General features: G+C 38.1%; 1 protein-coding gene across 5 annotated transcripts; it reads left to right on the forward strand.

Moving 5' to 3' along the window:
* Nucleotides 1-754: 754 nt before the first annotated feature.
* On the forward strand, nt 755-22,386 carry PRRG2 (proline rich and Gla domain 2). 5 transcript variants are annotated; one of them, XR_005558221.1, is made up of 8 exons: nt 755-1,831; nt 2,522-2,629; nt 6,441-6,604; nt 13,023-13,068; nt 15,502-15,628; nt 16,206-16,352; nt 18,408-18,591; nt 19,927-22,386. XR_005558221.1 is itself a non-coding variant. In XM_039355822.1 (7 exons), the coding sequence occupies exons 2-7, from the start codon at nt 2,530-2,532 to the stop codon at nt 18,430-18,432; spliced, it is 609 nt and encodes a 202-aa protein (XP_039211756.1). In that variant the 5' UTR covers nt 755-1,831; nt 2,522-2,529; the 3' UTR covers nt 18,433-22,386. The 5 variants fall into 5 exon arrangements, 3 of the variants coding, with proteins under 3 accessions (XP_039211756.1, XP_039211757.1, XP_039211755.1); XR_005558222.1 differs by having other exon boundaries at nt 20,883-22,386; XM_039355822.1 differs by having other exon boundaries at nt 18,408-22,386.

Consider the following 22,386-nt stretch of genomic DNA (forward strand, 5'->3'; position numbering starts at 1 on the left):
AATAATAACATATCTTCCTTGTGTATCAGAATCAATTAATTTAGTTGATAAGTCTTTTCTTACATAAATATTGTTAGTAGCTTTTGAACATGCTTTCATAGCAATTAGTAGATGATAATGCTGAGCACCACACTGATCAACTTTTTTTTAGAAGAATAGCAACAGGCCAGGCTATCTGCTAAATTGCAATGCATTACAGCTCTATGGGAATGTTATTTTTTAAAAATAAAAAACAAGCACATAAACAAAGTGCAAGTTCTGCTAATTATCTGGTTGTGGACGCTTGCAATGCTTTTTAATCACCTGGAGTCTTCATTTTTCATCCTGTTCTCTTTATGGAATCTTAGCAAATTAAAAATACAATAATTGCTCCCTTGTTAAGTAGCAATTGTTCTTTCAGCTTGTTGAAAGAAAAATCTTCATCAGGATCCAGTCCAAGCCGGGAATAAGCAAAATGGAGACTGCTTTAAAAATAAAGTTGTAGTTTATTGAAGAGCAGAGCCAGACAGAAATGTGGCTCTGGGAAAGCTGACTACATGTTGTTGGGAGTGGTGGGTTTTTATACCTTTTTGGGTTTTGTGTTTGGAGTTGTTCCTGTAGCATGAACTTTGACCTGAGGTTCAGTGTGCCCTTTTGGTATTCTGATGGTGGTGGGTTAATCCTATTATGTCCTAAAGGCAGTGGTGGGATTCAGCCAGTTCGCACCAGTTCGATAGAACTGGTAGCTAATTTTTTGTTGCCTAAGCCCACAATGGACTTCCAGAAGCGGTATCCACACAGAGAACTGGTTGTTCACATATCTGAATCCCACCACTGCCTAAAGGTCATGTCTTTAAAGTTTGGGCAGGGGATGTAGATTTTATGAGTCTTTGTCTTTCTAATCTCATCAGCTCTAAGCTTCCTGGCCCTAGTCTTCCTGAATGAATCACCAAATCTACATTTCTACAGAGCTAGTTTCTGCTGAATTTCTGCTTGGGACTATTAAGAAAAACTGGGCCACCTTTTCTGTCTAGGATCCTTTGGGGAAATATATTCTGCCTTTTTAATATCCACCCAAATATTTCTTTCTGGGGGGGGTACTGTCCTCCCACAACTAGACAGAAAAAAAATTCCTACTTTTCTCACCTAGGAAGCAGGAAAAGATTGGTTTAGCCAGATTCATGCATAACACAAACAAGGGCATGCTACATGAACTTCATGTGGTTACTAGGAGTTTAAAATGTCTTGAGGGCATATAATCAGCCAATTAATGTCTCTTTTCCATCATATTCCATGTCTTGCACACCCTTATTTTTTAAGTTTGATTTAATTTTTAAAAGGTGAAATCTATAATTGTTCAACTCAAAGCCCTCTCTGTCTGCAGCATTGTTAATCAACACAATCTGTTTTTGTTACAAGCACTCCTTTAGGTCTCACCCAGATCTCTGAGGCTCTGAAAAATAAAGAACCAATAGCCTCAATTCTTTGGTTCCCTTGAAAAATGGGGGGGAGGGACCAATTACAGGTAATCCTCAACATATGACAATTAAGACTAGAATTTCAATTGCTAAGCAAGGCAGTTATTAAGTAAACTGTGCCTGATTTAATGAGCTTTTTGCTATGATTGTTAAGCAAATCACTGCAGCTATTATGTGACTCATGTGGTTGTTCAGCAGACCTGGCTTCCCTTCTTGACTCTGCTTTTCAGAAGCCAGCTAGGAAGGTTGCAAATGGCAATCAGATGATCCCACGATGCTGTAACCATTATGAAGACATGCCGTTTGCCACGTGCCCAAATTTTGATCACATGACCATGGGGATGCTGCAATGGTCATAAGTGTGAGGACCAGTTGTAAGTTACTTTTTTCAATGACTTCGTAACTTTGAATGGCTGCTAAATGAATAGTTGTAAATCTACTTACAACTTAGTTGTAAGTCTGGGATGGTTGAAAATAGACCGGAGGACAACCTCCTGTTTGCCTTTCAGTAAATAGGGGCTTTGCAGAAATCACAATGTGTCTTGCACACCCAAAAGAAAATCTGTGTTGACCAGCAAATCAATAGAGATATAAAACTCTTTGCTTTCACCTAGCGATTGCCTTTATTTTAATACCCCAGAGCTAATAGATCAGAATTTCTCAGCTTCAGCAACTTAAGTTGTGTGGATTCCAACTCCCAGAATTCTCTAGACAGCAGAAGTCTGGGAGTTGAAGTTCACACATCTTAAAAATTCCTGAGGTTGAGAAAAACTAACAGATCATCTAAGTGAAGAGGCCCTCTATTTCCAAAATTTTCTAGGTAGTCTAGGCCCAAAACTTTGCTAACTCCTCAATGTTCTATGGATAGTTTGTTTTTGATTCAGATCTGAACTGACTTTGCACTGACCACTTTATTGATTAGGTCAAATGTTACATTTATCTCTGCGTTCCAGCTAAACTGAGGGCTGGGAGGCTTTTTATCAGTGTGTACATTGGTGGGGAGTGCTATATTTTAGCAGCCTTTTAATCCAGCCTTTGGCAACTATCTCCTGTTCTCTCTCCAGGATCCACCATGTGGAGCTCTTTATGTCTTCTTTTCCTGTTCAAAATTCTAGTCCCTAGTTTTGCCGCCTGTCTCCATAGCCAACCTGACCAGCAACAGATTGAAGAAGGTAAAAGTAACTGGGAATTGGGGATTTGTTATCCAAATTTAGTGGCAGATTTAAGGAGAAGGATGCTTGCATGTTCTTCATATGGAGTATCAGAAGATGTTAGCAATAGGCAATAAAGGATGAGGGAAGTACTTTGGACTCAAAGACAAAATGTTATTTTGTTTTGTTTTGAAGTGTATGGAGACATTCAAGTAACTCCTACTTACAGATCCTGAAATCAAATGCCTCTTTTCCCAGGATTGCATGATAGCTGTAGAAGATGGCCATACAGTGCTAGGAAAAGACAGAAGTGCTTTATAGGGTGAACACTTCAAAGCACTTTTTTGCCTGAAATTCACAGAAATTCCAATTAATTTCCTTCAGTCTCCTTTAGGTTCTGCACCAAACAAAAAAAGCACAGTCAGATTTCTACTTTAAATTCCAAACATTCCCAAGTAATAAGAAGCCAACATCCAGTTTTCTAGATGCAAATGCTCCTGAAAAATAGAGGTCATGAGTGGCAGAATCAATGTCCTCTAAAAGAACCTTCGCTAAACCAATTTTATTTAAAGAGATTTAGATATGACTGCTCTTTCTTTTTAAAAAAAATAATTTTATCAAAGATTATAATAGAAATAGGAAGGAAGGAAGGAAGGAAGGAAGGAAGGAAGGAAGGAAGGAAGGAAGGAAGGAAGGAAGGAAGGAAGGAAACCTGCTGTTCCTGAATGTTGATGCTTAAGTAGAAATCCTGTAGAGTCGTTTAACTAAAGAGATCATCATTCAAAATTGCCTAGTGATGATCTCTTTAGTTGTCCAAAATTGCCCAATATTCCTAGGTCCCCATTCAATATTCTAAAGAGAAGGGTGTGTAACCCACAAACTGATATTGCCTGCAGCCCTTGATAGCTAGCATAGGGAGTTTGGTCCTAATTTCTAATCTCTGTCTACGAGATTGATTCAGAATTTTAGCAAGAGTAGGTTGCCCTTGTCTACAACAGCTTGGCAAAGAGGAAAGGAAGTCAGAAAACTGGCGAAGGGAGGAGGAAGGGGGGCAGATTTCTTCATCCATTTTTGCATCTGGAATGGCTTCAACCTGCCTACCATAGCAGCCCAAGGTTGCCTGAACTGGGAACACCATTTGCCACCATCACACATACTTTCCCATGCATACTTTCCCATGCATCTTCTGTCTGGGGCAAGATGCACTCCCTGGCCGTTTCCTTTCGAATTGCTATATAAATGCCATTCTGATTGGACCTCAGAGCCACGACTGGGAAATTGCAGCAGTTGCATCCCTGGGCACCAGTCTGACAATCTCCCTTGAGCATGTATTTAAACATCTTTGTGAAGCAGTGCATTTGGGCAAAATTAAATGGGTGGACCATGGATCAGGAAGGTACCAGTTTTCAATCTGCTACCTGGCTTGTCACTGCTTTATTTTATGTAATAATGCAGGTAGTCTTCCCTTAATGATGGTAAATGGAACGAGAATTTTCATCACTAAATGGTGCAATCATAAAGCATGACACCATGTGATTGTGCCATTTAGCAATGGTAGTTTCAGCAATTCTATTTACTGAAGTTAAGTGAATATCATAAAAGCAAGGACTTCGCATGACTGCAATTTCTGACTTCCTGCCAGCTTCCAGGAAATGAGCAGAAAATGTCACAAATTGTGATCACATGACCATCAAGGTGCCTTAACTTTGAAGACTGGTTGTAATTACCATTCAGCACTGTCACGAGTTCAAACTGTCACTGAATGGATGATTGTTAAACAAGGATCACTATATTTGTCATCATTTAGTGATTGCTTGCAGTTATAATGGTGGCAGAAAAGTAACTTTACCACCAATCTTCACATTTAGAATCTTTGCAGATCTGTAAAACAAAGGAAAGCTAAAGTAAGATTGTAAGCACAGTCGCAATTTCATTCTGCACTGCTTCCCTTACTACTGTGTTGCTGGTTCCCATTTCAGTTCCTAAACAAAGACTACTTATAGAGCCAGCCTATTTATTCTTGTAGGTTATCCTGAGAGGATGTGTCCCTCACAGAAATTTTTTTTTTGCTAATCTTTGTCCATTTTCTATATATCATCTGTTCTCTCCTGCTTTAAACATGAAATGTAGCTAAAACCAACAAGAGGCTGTCTGCACTTGTCCGTACAATGCTAATGATCCATTTACTTCACAAATAACCAGCAATTAATGCTTCTCTGAGTCTTGCAGAACCACATTCCATATGCATCAGGGAATGCAGAATGAGGAGGAAATGCAAATAATAAGCTTTTGAGTGGTTCAAAGCTCTTTCCTAAAGGGAAGGCTTGGAATTGGCACTGGAAGTAAATAACAAAGACTTATTCATGGTGTTGATGGGATCATCTGGAAATATAATTGAGGAAGGAATAGAATCTTATAGGCAGAATAGTTAGCACAAGGTTCTCTCTCAAACTCCCCCAAGTCTCTGGTCTGTTTACATATGAACGGGGATACCCCAAATTTATTTGATTTATAACTGCTACTTGTAGCAAAGTCTAACAGGCATCAGCCTATCCTCTCTTCTTCCTCGTACTAGGTTGTTCTCTTCCAACAATGGAACCTCACTTTGGAACTGTTGGTACTGGTAGGAGAGTGTTATCTTCCAGACTTCAGGATTGTGAGACAGGCTGGTGGAACTCTTTTCCAGCAGAGTAAAATGGCTGGAGAGTAGGAGAAAGGGTAAAAGGGCTGCTCCTGATCCTGCAACAAATGTTTTCTCAAAAACAGTTTCTGATTACCTCCATTTCCTCCATGAAATTATGCAGCCAAATTTCATTGGCAATTCATTGAGAAATGCTGGTGTGGTTTCCTGTCATATTTTTGCAGGAAAACTGCAAAACTGATGCGTAAACTTTATTTAAACTTAATATCTCAAAAATTCTGTAAATCCTGTCAATTTCATAAATGTTACTTATCAATTTCATAAATATCACATGTCACTGTGGTACTTGGTTGCTAAAAAAATAGAGAAGCATTTCATGGAAGAAATGTAACTTCTAGCGAATCAAAGTTTACCCATTTTTATAGTAACTTAACAGAATAGCTGGTCCTTCTGAAATTCTGCATTTCTTTACATCTGCTCATGTTCCTTCTATTAGGGAGTAAAAGGGAATTGGATGAAAATAAAGTCTTCCTGCTAGACCAGAGGTCCCCAACCTTTTGGGCGCCAGGGACCAGTCCCATGGAGAGAGATTTTTCCGCGCACTGGAGGGTGTGTGGTTTTATGTCTTGCCTGCATCTCACGGATGGAGCTTTGCTTGTTTGTGCGGACCAGTTGCAGGCATGCCATGGCCCAATACTGGTCCACAGTCTGGGGGTTGGGGACCCCTGTGCTAGACCACCAAGACTGCTAAATGGTATTTCCCTTTTAGATATTTTAGTAGTCCTTGGGTTTTTGCCTTCTTTATTTAACAGGCATCTAGGTCTACAATATAACAGTATAGATTATAAACAATGTTTCTCAATCTTGGCACCTTAAAGATGTATGGATTTCAAGTTCCAGATTTTTGTGAGAATTGAGGAATTCTGAGAGATGAAGTATACACATCTTCAACACTGCTGTTGCAACGCTTGCAACTTGTGCAACTTCCAGATGCTTGAACTTCAATTCCTAGAATTATGCAGCAATGACCCTGCCAGCAGGGAATTCTGACTTTTGAATCCTAAAGTTGCCCAAATTCAAAAGCATTGCTTTAGATCTTATACCCTTTCTCTCAGAACGAAGGGTTATTGTTCATAGCACTTCATGCCTGCTCCAAACTCCAGGATAATATCTGCTCGTTCCTGTTCCCAGTGTTCCTGGATGCCACTTCTGCAAACAAATTCTTGAGCCGTAAGGTTCTTTATAACCACTGGGATTTTGAGCTGATTGTTCCAGACAACTTGGAGCGTGAATGCAGAGAAGAAGTTTGCAACTATGAAGAAGCTCGGGAAGTCTTTGAAGACGACTCAAAAACAGCTGAGTATGGGAAACAGGACTGGCTTAGGGTGGGCACTTAAATGTCATAAAAAGAGGACATGTCTCCTCAAAACAGATATTTATTTATTTGTTTGTTTATTCATTCATTTATTAATTTATTCATTTATGCATTTATGTAGTGTACTTGCTACACAATTCCAAAAAGACTCTGAATGGCTTACAGTAAAATAGAAAGTATTAAACTAATTAAACTCCCCAACCAATTGACACCTAGCTACTGACACACCAAGGCAAACATTACTAACAATAAATGTTCCCTTCACTGAGGGAACTCTCAGTATGATTTTCCTGAACTGTAGTAAGGTTGGGGTTGACCTGAGCTTGGCTGGAGCATTTTTCTAAAGGATGTATAAATAATGATAAATGTAAAGGAAATGTAACATACCTTGTATTAAAAGAAAGAGAGTAACCATCGATCTATTTCTTTGCTGTCCTGTTGTTAGATATTTTTATGCTCTTTGTTTTTCTCCTCTTTTTTATTTTTAAATTGGAGAGTCCATTAAAGAATGCAGGTTTTCAAATGGAGGAAAATTCTTTGTAAAGTTGAAGAAATGACCATCTTAGCCTCTTCTGTTACCCTAAGGCACGGGTGTCAAATTCGATCACATCACAGGATGTATCGTGACGTATCACGATGTTTTTTGCCTTTGCGGAGCTGGGGTGAGCGTGGCCTGCGCATGATGCATCCGGTCTGCAGGCCACCAGTTTGACACCTCTGCCCTAAGGTAATAATAATAATAATAATAATAATAATAATAATAATAATAATAATAATAATAAAGTTGGAAGGGACCTTGGAGGTCGTCTAGTCCAACCCCCTGCTCAGGCAGGAAACCTTATACCATTTTGGACAAATGGCTGTCCAGTCTCTTCTTAAAAACTTCTAGTGTTGGAGCATTCACTGCTTCTGGAGGCAGGTTGTTCTACTTGTTAATTGTTCTAACTGCTGTGTGTTGCACAATAGTTTTGAATTATGAACTTATAAAGCTGAATAGTGAGAAAATGAAATATGATAGTAGACAAATCATTCTAAGCCATAATGAACATAATCATGATTAAATGAGATGTCTGAATTGAACAGTAATTCTTTTGGCTTCTTACATTTACATGAGTTTGGTGGTTTTCTGGCAGATGCCTCATTACCAAACTAGGTAACATCATCATCAAGTTTCAGATATCAGATTTCAAATATCAGATTTAAAGTTTTTTCTCTATTCCATGGATCGGCTGAGCAGAAAGTAATATTTATAGGAGAGAATTTGGATATTGAATATGCTAATATTCAATACCCAAATTCTGTTCAATGTATCCTGTTGAGTATCCTGTTGAACAGGAGTGCTGATTTACCACCAGCTTATCAAATACTTAGGAGGTGAGGGCTTGACAGCAGAAGCAAACAACAGCTAAGGACTTAATAGCCAACCATAAACACCCCAATCAACATCTAAAAAGCCACATGCAACAGGCACCATATAAATACCACACACAGAACAGCTCAAAGCACACACTCTGCTAGAGAGAGGTTCCCTGAAGAGGGGCACTAGTACAAGTCCGAAAGCTCAGAAGACAAAACCACTGGTCCTGTGACTGACCCAGGACACATATATTCGCCTTCATTTGTATTGAATATAGCATTGTGTAAGATGTAACAATCATGTGATCGGTCATATTCAGGCAAAATACTAGATCATGGTTTAGGATTATAAAAATTAGGTTCAATACTCTTTCCTTTTCTTGGGCTTGAATGTAAAGAAAAATTGGGAAATTCTACATGCATTTCAGATTAATAGCACTTAGCACTTTGTCATTTGACCCTTCAATATAGGTTAATCATTACTGTGCTTTGTTGAAATAAGCCAGCTTCAGGACTTGTAGCTTTTTACAGTTGGCCATTTCAGATAGTCCATATTTAAAGATTACTATGCTCTGTCAGGTTCAGATTACATTGTAAATTTCTGTTCCTTTAACAAAGAGGTTTCAACTCTTCTTTCTGATTGTATGATAATAGAGAATAAACCAGTTGGTGCATAGAGAGATGATTAACCACAGTTTATCACTATTGCTGGCTTCCCGAAAGTTCCTAAGTTGTAAAGTAACTTAGTTCAGCATTCCCGGTTTCCAGCTCAGTGGACTGCTGGAGATGGTGATGGTAGGATGGTTTTGCATGTGTGCGCATGTCACTTTCACAAATGCAGCTACCTGCACATGCACCACACGCCCATACGCTCCCCAACAAATGGGCTGTCGCTCAGCAAAGGGCCGTGGGCAGGGGGTTGGGGACCCCTGATTTAGTTGATTAAATCAGTTCTCCTTGTCAGATTTTTGTGGAAAGTTCAGAAGAGCTAGATTCATTGTGTAAGCCACAAGCAAGGTCTCAATTGAGACCTTGATTCATTGTTCCTAAACTATGTCAGGGAATCTCTGACCTGAAAAAGTGGGAAGTGAAACCAGCAACTGTTTGAAATGGTTAGCAGAGAAACAAATTACACTTAAAGTCCCAGATTATTTTGCGTGAATCAGGTCATTTGTGTCAGCATACAAGGAGAACAATTTGACCTGAATTTTTTGAGGTTTCTAGCATGCTGTCTGCATATCTGGATTTTATTTATTTTATTTTAACAGGTTGATAATTCATCTATAAAGTAAGAGATAAATAAACAGAGTTTCACAAAACACAGCTAATGGTTTCACCCATCCCAGGAACTCTTTATTAAGCAAGCCACGTTATAGTTTAACATAAAGTGTGGACTTAGTTATTAGATTACTCTTCCTAGTGGAAAATGTACAATCCATCAATCTCTTCTTTAACTAAAAAAGCTGCTATATTGGGAGTTTTTGATTCATGCCTATGTATGGTACTCTATTTTCCTCTTATCTTCCCTTCAAATCTCTCTATGGTTTTACAAACTGGTATTTGTGGAGACATACCATTTAACCTAATAAAGGATATTCTCAGTCAGTCTTCCCCAGCCTGCAGGGGGCTTATATTTATACAGTCTGATGGGAAATGAACAAAGGAAATTTTCTAGGGACAGTGACTGATAGTATATAATTTGACTCAAATTAACTAACTCTGACTCTTTCAAGGCCAATTTTTCAGGCCATTTTAGTCTTCAGGGAAATTCCAGTGCATGCAAATATGGATTTGAATGCATTCTTATTGGTCCCTAAAGAGTTAGATGCATCCAATAAAAATTATTTGAAGTTAATGTATTTGTTTACTTTAATTTCTAGTTTGATACTAACTTTGTAAGGTTAATGTTTGTAAGCCACCCGGAGTCACCTCTAAAAGAGATGGGTGACACACAAATTTAACATAGGCAGGTAGGCAGTCAGACACACAGATAGACATGCAGAATAGAATTCATTTTGAGGACATTATCTTTGTAAATATGAATAAAACAGTAACGAATGTCATACTGATTGCTTTGTAGTGTTCAGTTTTTAACTTAGTAAAATTTATTTTCTGCTAACCTGTTTTCAAAAGCAAAGTGCAACTGGTTAACAATCATACTCCTGGTTAATAGATAAAACATTTAAGAAATTTAAATTATAGTAGGTAATTCGTTAGCAACATGATATTTCCCATTATTTTTTGTGAATGAAGCATTGGTTTAGTTATGGGACTCTTGAATAGTGCTGGGCCAGTAACCACATTAGACTTTTGTGGCAATAGAGGTTAAGGTTCCTGCCCCAGTACATATGTCAATTTAAGAATGTTAAGATGGTTAGGTATTCTCTATGATTATTATGATCATTATAGTTTTTCATTTAAATTTTAATTGAATTGTCAGATCTCAACTGAATTGTCATATTACTGCCATTTTTTCTATAATAATGAGCCTTATCTGTTGAAGATAATGATTTATGTATCCAAGGGAATTAGCTCTATTAAATCTAATAGTTTTTAAGGCACAGCTATAGAACCAATCGGTCACATGCAAAATGCTTCTCCACCCCCATTTTTCTTGAATCTGAACTGCAGCTTGGCAGAACACATATGAAAACAAATATGAGATATAAAACAGGTTTTAGAATAGATTTAAAATAATAATAAAAAGAAACAAACTTGCAGTTGTGTGTTACAGCTTCAACCTTCCTTCCTTCCTTCCTTCCTTCCTTCCTTCCTTCCTTCCTTCCTTCCTTCCTTCCTTCCTTGCATTCATTCATTCATTCATTCATTCATTCCATTTTTATAACAAGCCACCCAGAGTTGTTTTGCAGAATAAGATGGGAAGCATATAATATAAACAAAAAAAAATCAATAAATAATACTGTTGATGCCTCTAGCCACTTTGATGTAGTGATTAAGTTGCTAGCCTACAAACCAGAAGCTTGTGAGCTCTAGGCCTGCCTTAGGCATGAAAGTCAGCTGGTTGACTTTGGGCCAGTCATTCTCTCTTAGCCCAACCCACCTCATAGGGTTGTTATGGAGGAAAGTATTTCCAACAATACAGGAACACATACAACTCTTCCATATGCTGAGTATTATTTATAAAGAGCATGGAAATTCTATTGAAAGTTTCATTTTTGCAGACATGACATATATTTCTGTAGTGCCTTCATGTTCATGTATAGTCAGGAAAGCTAAGCAGGCTTGTACTTGATTTGTATTTATCACCTGAACAACTCATTAAGATACAGCAATACAATATCTTATGCAGTCTTTCATGTCTGTCAAGTAATTTATTCCATAATCCCTGCATATAATTAATTTATGGATGATGAAAGTTTAACTCTCACATTTACAAGACATGGAACTGGATAAGATTGCATTATCAAACAAATCTTCCAGTCTGCATATTTATAGTAATAAGTACAATTTATATATCTTATCATATCCCACAAAATAATTTACTGTATATAATCTAGAATAGTTTTCAGCAGCTAGTTGGAGAAAGAATGCCTCTTTGTGTATTTGTATTTATTCGTTGCTTTTTTAAAAAAATGACCAGCTTTTTAACCAAACAGTAAAATATTTGCTTTTCAAACATTTGTGAGTTTATTATAAACTGATTACTGTAGTTATTGAATGTTGCAGGTTTTCTTTTCTTATAGGATGGTGCCCTCTAGTGTATTTCTTATGGATTACAAGTATTAGATTCGAGTCAGGATTCCTGAGAAATCTGGTCCAATGGGATCACAGTATAGCAATTTACTACTGTGCTAAAATAGAGGTGTGGTCAGCACTTGGTCTTTTTGAACAGCTGACCAACCATGCTGCTGATCCTCCCCAATACCATTTTAATTTTCTATGTGCTTCTGACATTGTCATTTTGGGACAGTGTTCAATATTTAATAGGTAGTTGCACATTCCAGTAGAGAGAAGTTCCCTGAGATGGGCTCTAGCAAGAGTCCGAAAGCTCGGAAGACTAAACTTCTGGTCCTCGTGACCATCCTGGATTGGATCCTGCAATATTATTCTGGGACAGCTATATTTGCCTTCATTTGTGAAAGTTGGCTAGATCCTGGTGCCCAAATAGTATCACTACAGGCAAATAAGCCCTTCAACATTTAATTTGATGTTTTGGAGCTAACGCTATGTTTTTCCCCTTTAACAACCAGGAAGCTATTGTACAAAATTATATTATGAGCATAATAGAACATGCTTTATTCATCATTTTATCGGGTGACTTGTAGGCAATTGGATCTGCTCAGTACATATTGGTTGCTTTAGTCTCCTATGAGCCTCTCCTCTCCCTCTGGTCCCTGGGTGTTGTTGCGTTTTGCACAGTGGGAATCAGGCTTTATTTTGTTCCTGGAGGGCCTGGATCAATGCAAACAGCAGTTGACCAGCAATAGCAGTAGGGAATCTATCCAGCATAGAGAGAGAAAGATCTTATGCAAATCCCATCCTTCAACTTATGAACTGCTATTTGGACTGTCAGATGTTCAGGTTGATCCAGGTCTCCAACTCAGGCTTTGGCTCTGAGATGTGAGGCTACATAGTGGTCCTCCTCTCCTGCATTATCTGTCTCTTCTTGCAGTGTCAACCTTCCCCAGCTGGGTGAAGTGGCAGGTGAAGGGTTGGGGTTGACAGAATGCTGAACTCATGGGTCTGACCATCTGTCAAAAGCACAGCAGTTTCTCCTTCAAGTCAGAGCCCAGGCAGTTGGGATTGGCAGTGAGGAGAGCAAAACCTAGGCTGGTTTAGTTTCTGCTATCTCACATATACCAGTAGGAGGAAAAACTTTAAGCAAAGAGCCCAAGGACATTTGTGGAAGATAATGATTACCTTCTACAGCAGAAGACAATAAAAATGACTTTTGTTTTCTTTTGTTTTTGAAACTATCAAGTAAGTCATTTAGAGTCAGAGAACATGAGATAAAACAAACAAATAATGACTTTTATTAATGTCATATTAACATTATCCCCCTATCTTGATATCCCTTCCAGAAAAAATTTTGGGAGACCTATCCACACAATGGAAGAGGAGGAGCAAGTGAGTAAGGATACAAAACAGCAATGGGGAGTTCCATGTATTTGTGTTTTCCACTATCCTTCCTGAATCAAGTGTCACTTTTATAGACAGGAACCCAACTAATAATTTTTAGGGACTTCTAGAATCTTCCAAGTCCAACCACTACTGTGCATATAATAGTAATAAGGCTGGGCATTCTGCCCCTTCAATGTTAGGTGACAAAAGATCTTTCCAGTTTCCTGAGGTAATGCTGTCCCCACATCCTTCACTGAGGAGAAAACTGTAATAAGACATTTGCTGCCCCATTATTGATCCTTTTGCTGCCTCTGCTGCAAGTCACTGCAGCCACCTGCCTTCCTTTTGAAGAAATAAGCTCCAAGGCCTAAGAGTTTTTGCCATGTTCTAAAGCAGGGGTCTCCAAACTTGGCAACTCTAAGACTGTAAGCATGGCTGCCTGAGGAATTCTGGGAATTGAAGTCCACAAGTCTTAAAGATGACAGTTTGGAGATGCCAGTTCTAAGACTGAAAATCAGGCTTGTCAGATGCTGTATTTTTTCTATCCTGCTCTATGGAGTAGAGAGTTGGTCTCTGACAGAAGGCCACCTGAAGAGACTAGAAGCATTTGAAATGTGGATTTACAGGCAGCTGTTACTTATAAGCTGGGTTGACAAGATCAGAAATGAGGAGGAGATAAGCCGCCTGGGAAAGCCAAGGGAAATCATCAAAACAATTAAAAAACAAAAATTAGAATATTTCGGACATGTGATGTGACACCCAGAAAAATACGGCATACTCCATTTAGTCCTCCAGGGAAAGATTGAAGGCAAACGAGGTCCAGGCAGAAGAAGAACTTCGTGGCTTCAAAATCTAAGGGACTGGTTTGGACAAAACTCAGCAGCACTTTTTTGTGCGGCTGCTGATAAAAACAGGATCGCCAACATGATCGCCAACGTCCGATGGCACAACAATAAGAAGAAAGTTCTAAAGCTCTGTTAGCCCTTAGAGGTAGTCCAGACAAGAAATGCAACTATTAATACTAACGCTATTTTATTGTAAGGCTACATTAACAAAATCTTGCACAAAATATTTCTCCTCTTCTCCCTATTGCTCTCCAGAAAACTACAGAGGGTTCTTTCTGAAATTCTTTCAGTGCCTCTTCTCCTTCTGTGGACTGAGAAATCTTTTACATGCAAATGTCAGAAGTATTTCCTCCTATTTCCCAAGGTCATTCTCAGATTCCATTAAAAGCTGCTATTGGTTAGTGGCAGCTTAAGCAGGAATACTTTGCTTTAACTCTGATAGTTAAGTCATTAGCCTTCATGGTCTAAAGACAAGATGAAACCAGCATCATAGGAACATGGCAACACAAAAATGTTGCCACAGGTGTTTGTACTAGGTTAGATGCTAATGGGGAAAGACTATAAGATTATATATGATGGCTTTATTGTAGTGGTTTCTAGCATCACCCAACCATTGCTGTGCTCAGAAATATCAACAAAGAAGAGAGGCTTTATATAGCTACAACAATGGCTGGGTAAATCTATAAATTACAAGTTAAGAAGTAGCCTCAGTAGAATGAAAATGTTCCTCTACCCTCCATTCTCCAAATGCCTCTGAATGATTCTTCAGCCTCAAGACATGAAAAAAACAAAGGTTGGTCAATGCTGTTCTAAAGACTCCTTATATTCGACTGTAATGGGGAAACAGCTTGCCCTATCACATTTTATCCTTTCTACAAAGATGTGCTGATAGAACTTTCTCCTACTTAATCAAGTAATTCACCATAAAGCTGTATGTTGATATATGTAATCTATTCATCTCATTTCATGCCATATATTTATCACTAGATTAACCTATTCAGACTATAATTATTGCAAGTTGCAAGATAACAACTTTTTGGGAATTCTCAGTGATTATCATTATTACTTATTATTAACGTTGGGTGGGTATCATTTTGATGATTGGGGACTACACATTTTTTCAGGAGAGAAAACTGCATTGATAGGTAGGGAGGAAAGTGGATGAGACAGCATCATTTAGAATAGCTGAGCCAAAATTCTCCATTTCTCCAGGGTACTTTAAACCAGTTTAAAGATATTTTAGGACATATATTCTAGTTTCCATGTGTTTCCCATCCCAGACCAAGAAAACCAATATTGCTGATTCTCAACACTGGTGCATCTGAAATTTGGCAACATGATTAAAGGGGGATCTCAAAGAGTAGGGAGGACATATCCTTGAGCTATCCTTATATCCAGTCCTGTCCTGACAAATTTGAATTGGAGCTAAAGCTTCTAACACAGCACTGTTCCAGTTCATTCCAATATCCTGTGATCCAGACCTTGTTCCCCAGTTCCAGGAGTCAAGACCTAATGTAGCATGGATGTTAGAATTAGGATCTCCTGTTGTTTTAAGCAACAAGAGCCCAGTAACCCTGTCTACCTGTTTTCATAGGAAATCCTGGAGTAGATGTGGCAGGCCTGGTGGCTGGCCTGATTGCAGCTTTGGTGTCTATTGTCATGTTTATAATTGTGGCCCTGTATTGTATCAAATACCGTGCTAAAGAGAGAAATCGATCCAGGTATGTGTCAAGATCCACAGTGAGAAGTTTTGTGCCCAGCTATGTAATAAAGGGAGTGAAAGGGGAAAATAATTCTAGCAATTTGTCACCAAGAAAACATGAGGTCAAAAGCATTCGATTCAGGATTAACAGTTACATCAGTGAAAAACAACAACATATTATGGGGATTTATATCAGCCTTCTGCAAACTGCTAACCTTTAGAGGAATTAAATTATAAATCTGATAATTTTTAGCTGTGTGCATATTTTCCAAAGTCTTTTTCTCTTTTTGAAGTTGATGTTTTTACACAGTTCTTAAAAATACATTGTTGAACTACAGTTTCCATTATCGCTATTCGGCATACATCTTTCATGGATATTATATGAAATGATTTTTTGACATTGATAGTTTTTTTCAACTTTTTTCCTGTAATGTGATTTATTGGACTAAAATTCCCTTAATTTCCAAACACCTCATTTGCTTTCCAAAAGCTGATGAAAAGTTTGCTAATTTTTTGTTTTGATTAAGTGAGGCTTACAGACAAAAACCCTGTGAATTGTTTTAGCTTTTTTGACCTCTGTCTCCATTTCCTTTTAGAAGAACACAGGAAAATTTGAATCCAGGGATTCCCCTTGCCAACTTTGATGATGAGCCCAAGCCGGAATCTGCACCTGGGCTTCCTTCTTATGAGCAAGCAATGGCTGCTCCAGGAGTACACGACGCACCACCCCCACCATACAACAGGTAGAATTATCATTGGGATCCTACCTACCTCAAAATTCTAACATTATCTAGGGATTGGGAACTGGATATAGAGGCAGAGCAAGGTTTGAGAATCAGGCTGCCTAAAGAGAGTGTAAAATGAAGATCAGGATCCTATCTGAATTGAACCTTGGAAAACTTTTTTCAAGGAAGGAGCATTGGATTATGCAGAAAGCCTTATTCCCATGGAAAATCTGCATGAACCTGCAACAGACCAAAGGCCTTTGTTCTCAAGAGGAAAGGCAGTACTGGAGTTGACAGGAAGTACAGAATCACCAACAGAGCTCATGTTAGCCACCAATGCGGGGGTGGGAAACTGCAGATGTTGAACTTCCAGGAATCTTCGTCCCCACCTCTGCTGGCTGCCGCTGATGGGAGTTGTAATTTAGCAGCATCAAAAAATGCATTTGAATAGGGGTGAAGGCACAGGTTTCCTTTCCCTTCTCTGTCTCTAGGGAACTAGCAGAAGAAAATGTTATATCATTCTCCTCAGGATAGATTAGATTCATTCATTCTACTTCAGTCAGAAAGAAAGAATAGTTTTAAAATTACCAATTCCTCCCACTCCCAAGTCCAGGCAATGGGTGTATAATACCCTCCGTTTCTGCTCATTAGCAATTCTGCTTTGATCCATTAACATGTAGCTTCTTGCTCCAGTTTCAGTTTCTGCACTATTTGTGAGTCATGGATTCTGTCAGAGTCCCACAAACCTAAAGCCCAGAAGAATTTGCTATTTTTCAGCACCAAAAAACTTTTCAGAATTTACCACCTAGGATCATTGGAGAAATCTATATACACTACCCAGAGCTCCTTGCAAGTAGAAAACAAATGTGATGTGATTAAAAGTGACATGAATGCCAAGCAGTTACCATAGTATGAAATGGCAACACAAAATGTAACTTTCATCTTTCATTGGCTCTGGCTGCTAAATTGAAAGTTGAAAAAATTGTATGGCTGTGGATATACACACATACATAAGCATACACGAAAAGAACATTGTATTGCACATAATATTGCACATATTGTAAATACTGTACATAACTTGTAGTATTTGCTGCTGCCACCAGTACCAGATCAGCTCAGGGTCAGCAACACTGGAGGCACTAGAGCCAGATAAGGAGTAGATGTAAAGCAAAATGAAGATAACAGGAAGACCTTAGTACAATAGTAATCCCCCCAGATATTCAAACTTTAATGGTCCGGAAATGAAGTGCAGAAGTGTTAAGCAGATTTAATTAGAGTAGTTCAATCTGGAAGTTTTTAAGAAGAAACTGGACAGCCATTTATCCGAAATGGTATAGGGTTTCCTGCCTGAGCAGGGGATTGGACTAAATGACCTCCAAGGTCCCTTCCAACTTTATCATCATCATTATTATTATTATTGATCATCGCACAGTCAGCCAGATGTTCAGACTGGATTTGGCATTTTGTCCACCTATCGGGTCCTTACCCAGGACCTGGGATAGGCAGATGTGGATGTCTGATGGTATTACAGATATTGTCGCAGGATGGAAGCAGTTCCTAGTAAGGCCGCCTTTTGCAATTGACTAATAGCGAATTTGTCAATGCCAACGGTGTTCAAGTGGTACTCCAGTTGTTTTGGGATTGCACCCAAGGCGCCTATGACTATTGGTACTACCCTTGCTTGCTTTTGCCACAGTCTTTCTATTTTTATTTGTAGGTCTTTGTATTTTGTTATCTTCTCCAGTTCTTTCTCTTCTATTCTGCTGTCTCCAGGCACTGCCACGTCCACTATCCAGTCTTTTTTGTCCTTATCGACAATTGTTAAGTCTGGGGTGTTATGTTGCAGGTACTTGTCTGTTTGAATTCTGAAGACCCAGAGCAGTTGTTGTTGTTGTTGTTGTTATTATTATTATTATTATTTTCCAATCATGTGTCTTCAACTGTGTTGCTCTATAACCTTCAGAACTTCCATGCAGCATGCATGTTGTGGTAAGTACAATATAAATAGTAGTTATGAAGAAGAAGGGAATCATTAATAATTCTTAATTCTTAAATTTGGATCTTTCTCTCCAGGAACATGACTACTGTTGAAATCTGATATATATGAGGCTGGCACTATATTAAGAATATGCTGTATCAGAGTATTGCCGGTACTGAAAGGGAACCAATAATCCCTGTAGTTATAAAGGCTAGTCTTGAAGATGGTTCAACATCTTGATGACTTTATTGCAGTCAAAGGGTATATCTTGCTCAAAAGGTATTGATGACTTTATTGCAGTCAAAGGGTATATCTTGCTCAAAAGGAACAGATGAGGGAAAAAGAAAGGGAGAGAGAAGTTGTATATGTGTGACTTCTGAAACCTCCAGATAAATCCATGAATCTGAGATTGGAAGCTATGATGAAAGCCTATAGATGAGGATAGGAAGAAAAGGAAGAGAAAAGTTCTATCAAAGTAGCAATATAGGACAGGCTGCCAAGCCAACAGAAAGCACACATTATACTGTATTTTTCTGAAGCAGTTACAAAACTTTCACAGAGACAGTTATTGTATTAATAGGGAATTTTGAACATCCTCAACATCTGGAAGTCTGCTAAGTCTGGAACATCTCAGTAAAATCCTGACTTCCTGGTCTCTCTGTCACTCAGAAAATAAAGGACGGAAAAAAAGAACCTCATATCCTCGATTTTAGTTCTGATCAATGGGGAATGCTGATGAAGAGACAGTGTTACAAACATTGGGAAGGATGGTGGCTGTGTTGTAATTTTGGAATTTGTGGTAGTAAGGGATGTGTATAGTTGGATATGTACTTGACCTTTAAGAATGACAATCTTAAAAAACTCAAAAAAAGTTGCAAAGGTAGTAGAGTTCAGCAAGAATTGGAATATCATTGAAGATGAATTGCAAATTGTTCCACTGAGAAGGAAAAATGGAATCTGGCTTCACAAGTTCGTTGAAGAGCTGAGAGTGAGAGCTTATTTTATTATTTTATTTTATTTTATTTTTTTACAAAAGATTATATAGGTGATTGCTCCTATAAGGATGAGATAGAAAAGTAAGGTTCAGAATGAAATAAGGCTTGTGAAGGATACTAAAAGCACCAGAAAGAGCTTTTTGTTTATGTTTGGATCAAGAGGAAAACAGAAGGAAGGTTCAGATAGGCCAGCTCCTTATGAAATGTCATGTGATAATGGAGATGACACAAAAGGAAAGTATTATCTTGACTCCACCTTCATCCATAAAGAGTTGTGACAAAGCTGGAATGGAAAGCTGACACCATGGGATATAATCAGATTACAAATCCATTCATGAAAGGCTGAAAATGTGGGCAAATACCTACAAGTGAGATACATATATCCAACCAATTGAAATAAATGTAAAGTATAATTGTAGATAAACAAAAGTAAAAGGGCAAGGATTGAATGAAACATTGGCTTGGCCAAGGATTTAGATGTGTCAGTAGGTCAAAGATTAAGATGAGCCAGCTGTATGATACAGCTGTTAAAAATAGCATGAACAGTTTCATCCTATTTAGCACTGGCTGAACTTTACCTAGTGTTGTGTTTAAACTTGGTTACCATATTTTTTGGAAGGTCATCAAGGAATTAGATCATACCCCGAGGATGGTGAATCAGGTGGTAAAAATCCTGGAAGTCCTTCTGTGTAAAGATTTGTTGGAAGAATTGTGTTGAATCTTCAAATATTAAAATTGAATATGATAGCAATACTTGATAGATTGTCATGAAGAAGATGAAACAGATTTGTCCTCTGCTATTTCAGAAACAATCCCCAACCCTTCAGGGACATTATAGGCAAGTAGAATTTGACTTAACATTTGCAAAACCTCTGCAGTGGTAAATGCTATTCAGCAGTAGTTCAGTGTGTCACTGATAAGCTATTTCAATGGATTAATTCAAGTACGGGCTATAACTATCCAGATTTATTTCATATGCTTAGTAGAGCACTGGAGTAGCTGAAAATCTTTTATTTCTTTATACCAGAGGTGGGGAACGATGGCCCCCTTATGACTTGTGGACTTTAACTCATGGCTCAGGAATTCTGGTAATTGAAGTCCACAAGTCATAAAAGGGCCATCATTCCCCACCCCTGCTTTATACCATGGAGCCCCCTACTTAAATTGCAGGTATACTGTAGCATCTATAGTGGTTTATTTGCATTTTCTTGCAAGTAAGTAAGGTTGTTAGGGTTTCTCAACAATCCAATGGAAGTTAGCCCAGTGGAAAAAGAACATATTTTCTCTTAAGGAAATACTATATGTTACAATCATTTGTGCTAAGTTTCATCCTTGGCTGCAAAGAAAAGAAGTGAAAAGTAGAACTTGGCCCTTAGTGTTAAAACTTGCATTTTAACAGTACAATTTCCCATCATTCTTAATATAGAAGAGGATGGCAGTTCTTCCCAAAACATGATCTTAATCTTTCCCTTATTCATTTTCTCAGGAATATTTTAATCCAGCTAGTTTTTTCTTCATTCACTTGTTTCCATGGATTACTTTTTCTTCAATTACCATATCTTTCTTTTTCTTCAGGAATAGTGTCAATTTGACTCGGCCAACCTGAGTTTTCAACAGCAGGATAAATATTCTTGAGATACCTATTGGTCTCCTTCATCTATACAAAAGACACTATGCACATGCCTGCATGACAGCCAAAGCAAGGACTTTGAAGCGGACAATTAATGCATGCTGGATATGAATCTGCAGTATGAACAGGCTGTATGTGAGAGTCAGGTGTGCAGAAAAGAATATTGCAGAATGTTTTGGTTGAAAAATTAAAATCTAAAATTGCAAATGCGCATATTAGGACTGTTATCACTAGATAATGTGAAAGTGAACTGCTAATTTGCACAGATTTCCTCCCCCCATTTTTTTCCTCTTCCATTCATTTTATGAATGAGTTTTTTATAACTGTCTTTTCTATCAACATGTGATTTGCAAGGATTATATTGAGGATAAATGAAAATTGTTTTTATTTGAAGATAAAGATGATTGATTGTACCAGACTAATTCATATACTAGGAACTCTAAGCTGGAGTAAGAAATCTTATAGCTCAAAACAGAGATTCAGTTTGGGGAAACTGCCCTGGATTATGCAAGCTCAAACATTTATTCAGGTGCAGAAAGAATAGGGATATTACAAGTTGTCTCCTTTAATTGGCATGCAGTATAAAAAACAGGAATGGCTAGCTTGAAATATTCATTGGTAAAATTGCATTTTGCCCCTGCTTGTTCCAAAGAATAGTATTTGTTACAGCCACTGACTAAATTCATGATCTACTTTTCCAGTTCTAAGAACAGAATATACAAGGAGCTGACTTATATCAGATCAGGTTATTTGACCATCTGGCCCAGTGTTATTGTTTGACTCACATCTGCTCTCCAGAAGCCTTAGCAGTGAAAGGCTTCTCCCATCAGAGTTGCCTGATCCATTTAAAATTTGGTCTGGATTAAGTTTGATTTTATTTTCACACAAAGTGGGTTCCCATCTCCAAGCTCTGTTCCCCTCTTAACCTAAAGACAGACATGCCCACCCATGCTTCCAAACTGGTCCTGAGAATCTTATTAGGGAAGGCAGATTAGCAATGCAAATTGGACAGTAGCACAGGTATTTCGAGACAAGTAAGAAATTTAGCCAGAGATGGACAATAAATAAGAAAGTAGAATCACAGAAAATGGGGGCACCACTGCAGTGATGTAAGCATGAAAGAGAACAAAACATGTTTATATATGCTTTTAAGAGCTATATTGCACAGCTGTCTGTAGCACAAGATGAGAATGAAGTGCAAGATGGTGTGGTTGGACAAAACACATTTATAAGCACAGATGTTAAGTTCATATCTCTCCTGCCTTTCCACTTACTTGTCATGAAATATGTTTGCTTGGCTTTGAGCACAATAGAGAGAACTCTTCATCATAGATATAAGGAAGGGGCAGCAGTTTGCTGAGTGTTGGTGAACAATAATATGGCCTATTAAATGAATAGTCTGTAAATCTTTTAACATGATTTCTATGGAAAATAAAATTTTAAAAGCTA

This window comes from Crotalus tigris, unplaced genomic scaffold (assembly GCF_016545835.1).
Source record: "Crotalus tigris isolate CLP2741 ecotype Arizona unplaced genomic scaffold, ASM1654583v1 scf7180000018762.419966263:882430, whole genome shotgun sequence".
Lineage (NCBI taxonomy): Eukaryota > Metazoa > Chordata > Lepidosauria > Squamata > Viperidae > Crotalus > Crotalus tigris.

Excerpts from the sequence above, each read along its gene's own strand:
- PRRG2 (XM_039355821.1), top strand. The coding sequence starts at position 2,530 with ATGTGGAGCTCTTTATGTCTTCTTTTCCTGTTCAAAATTCTAGTCCCT. Across the intron at positions 15,629-16,205 it reads AAAGAGAGAAATCGATCCAG|AAGAACACAGGAAAATTTGA; the intron begins GTATGTGTCAAG and ends ATTTCCTTTTAG. Across the intron at positions 16,353-20,882 it reads CCACCCCCACCATACAACAG|GAATAGTGTCAATTTGACTC; the intron begins GTAGAATTATCA and ends CTTTTTCTTCAG.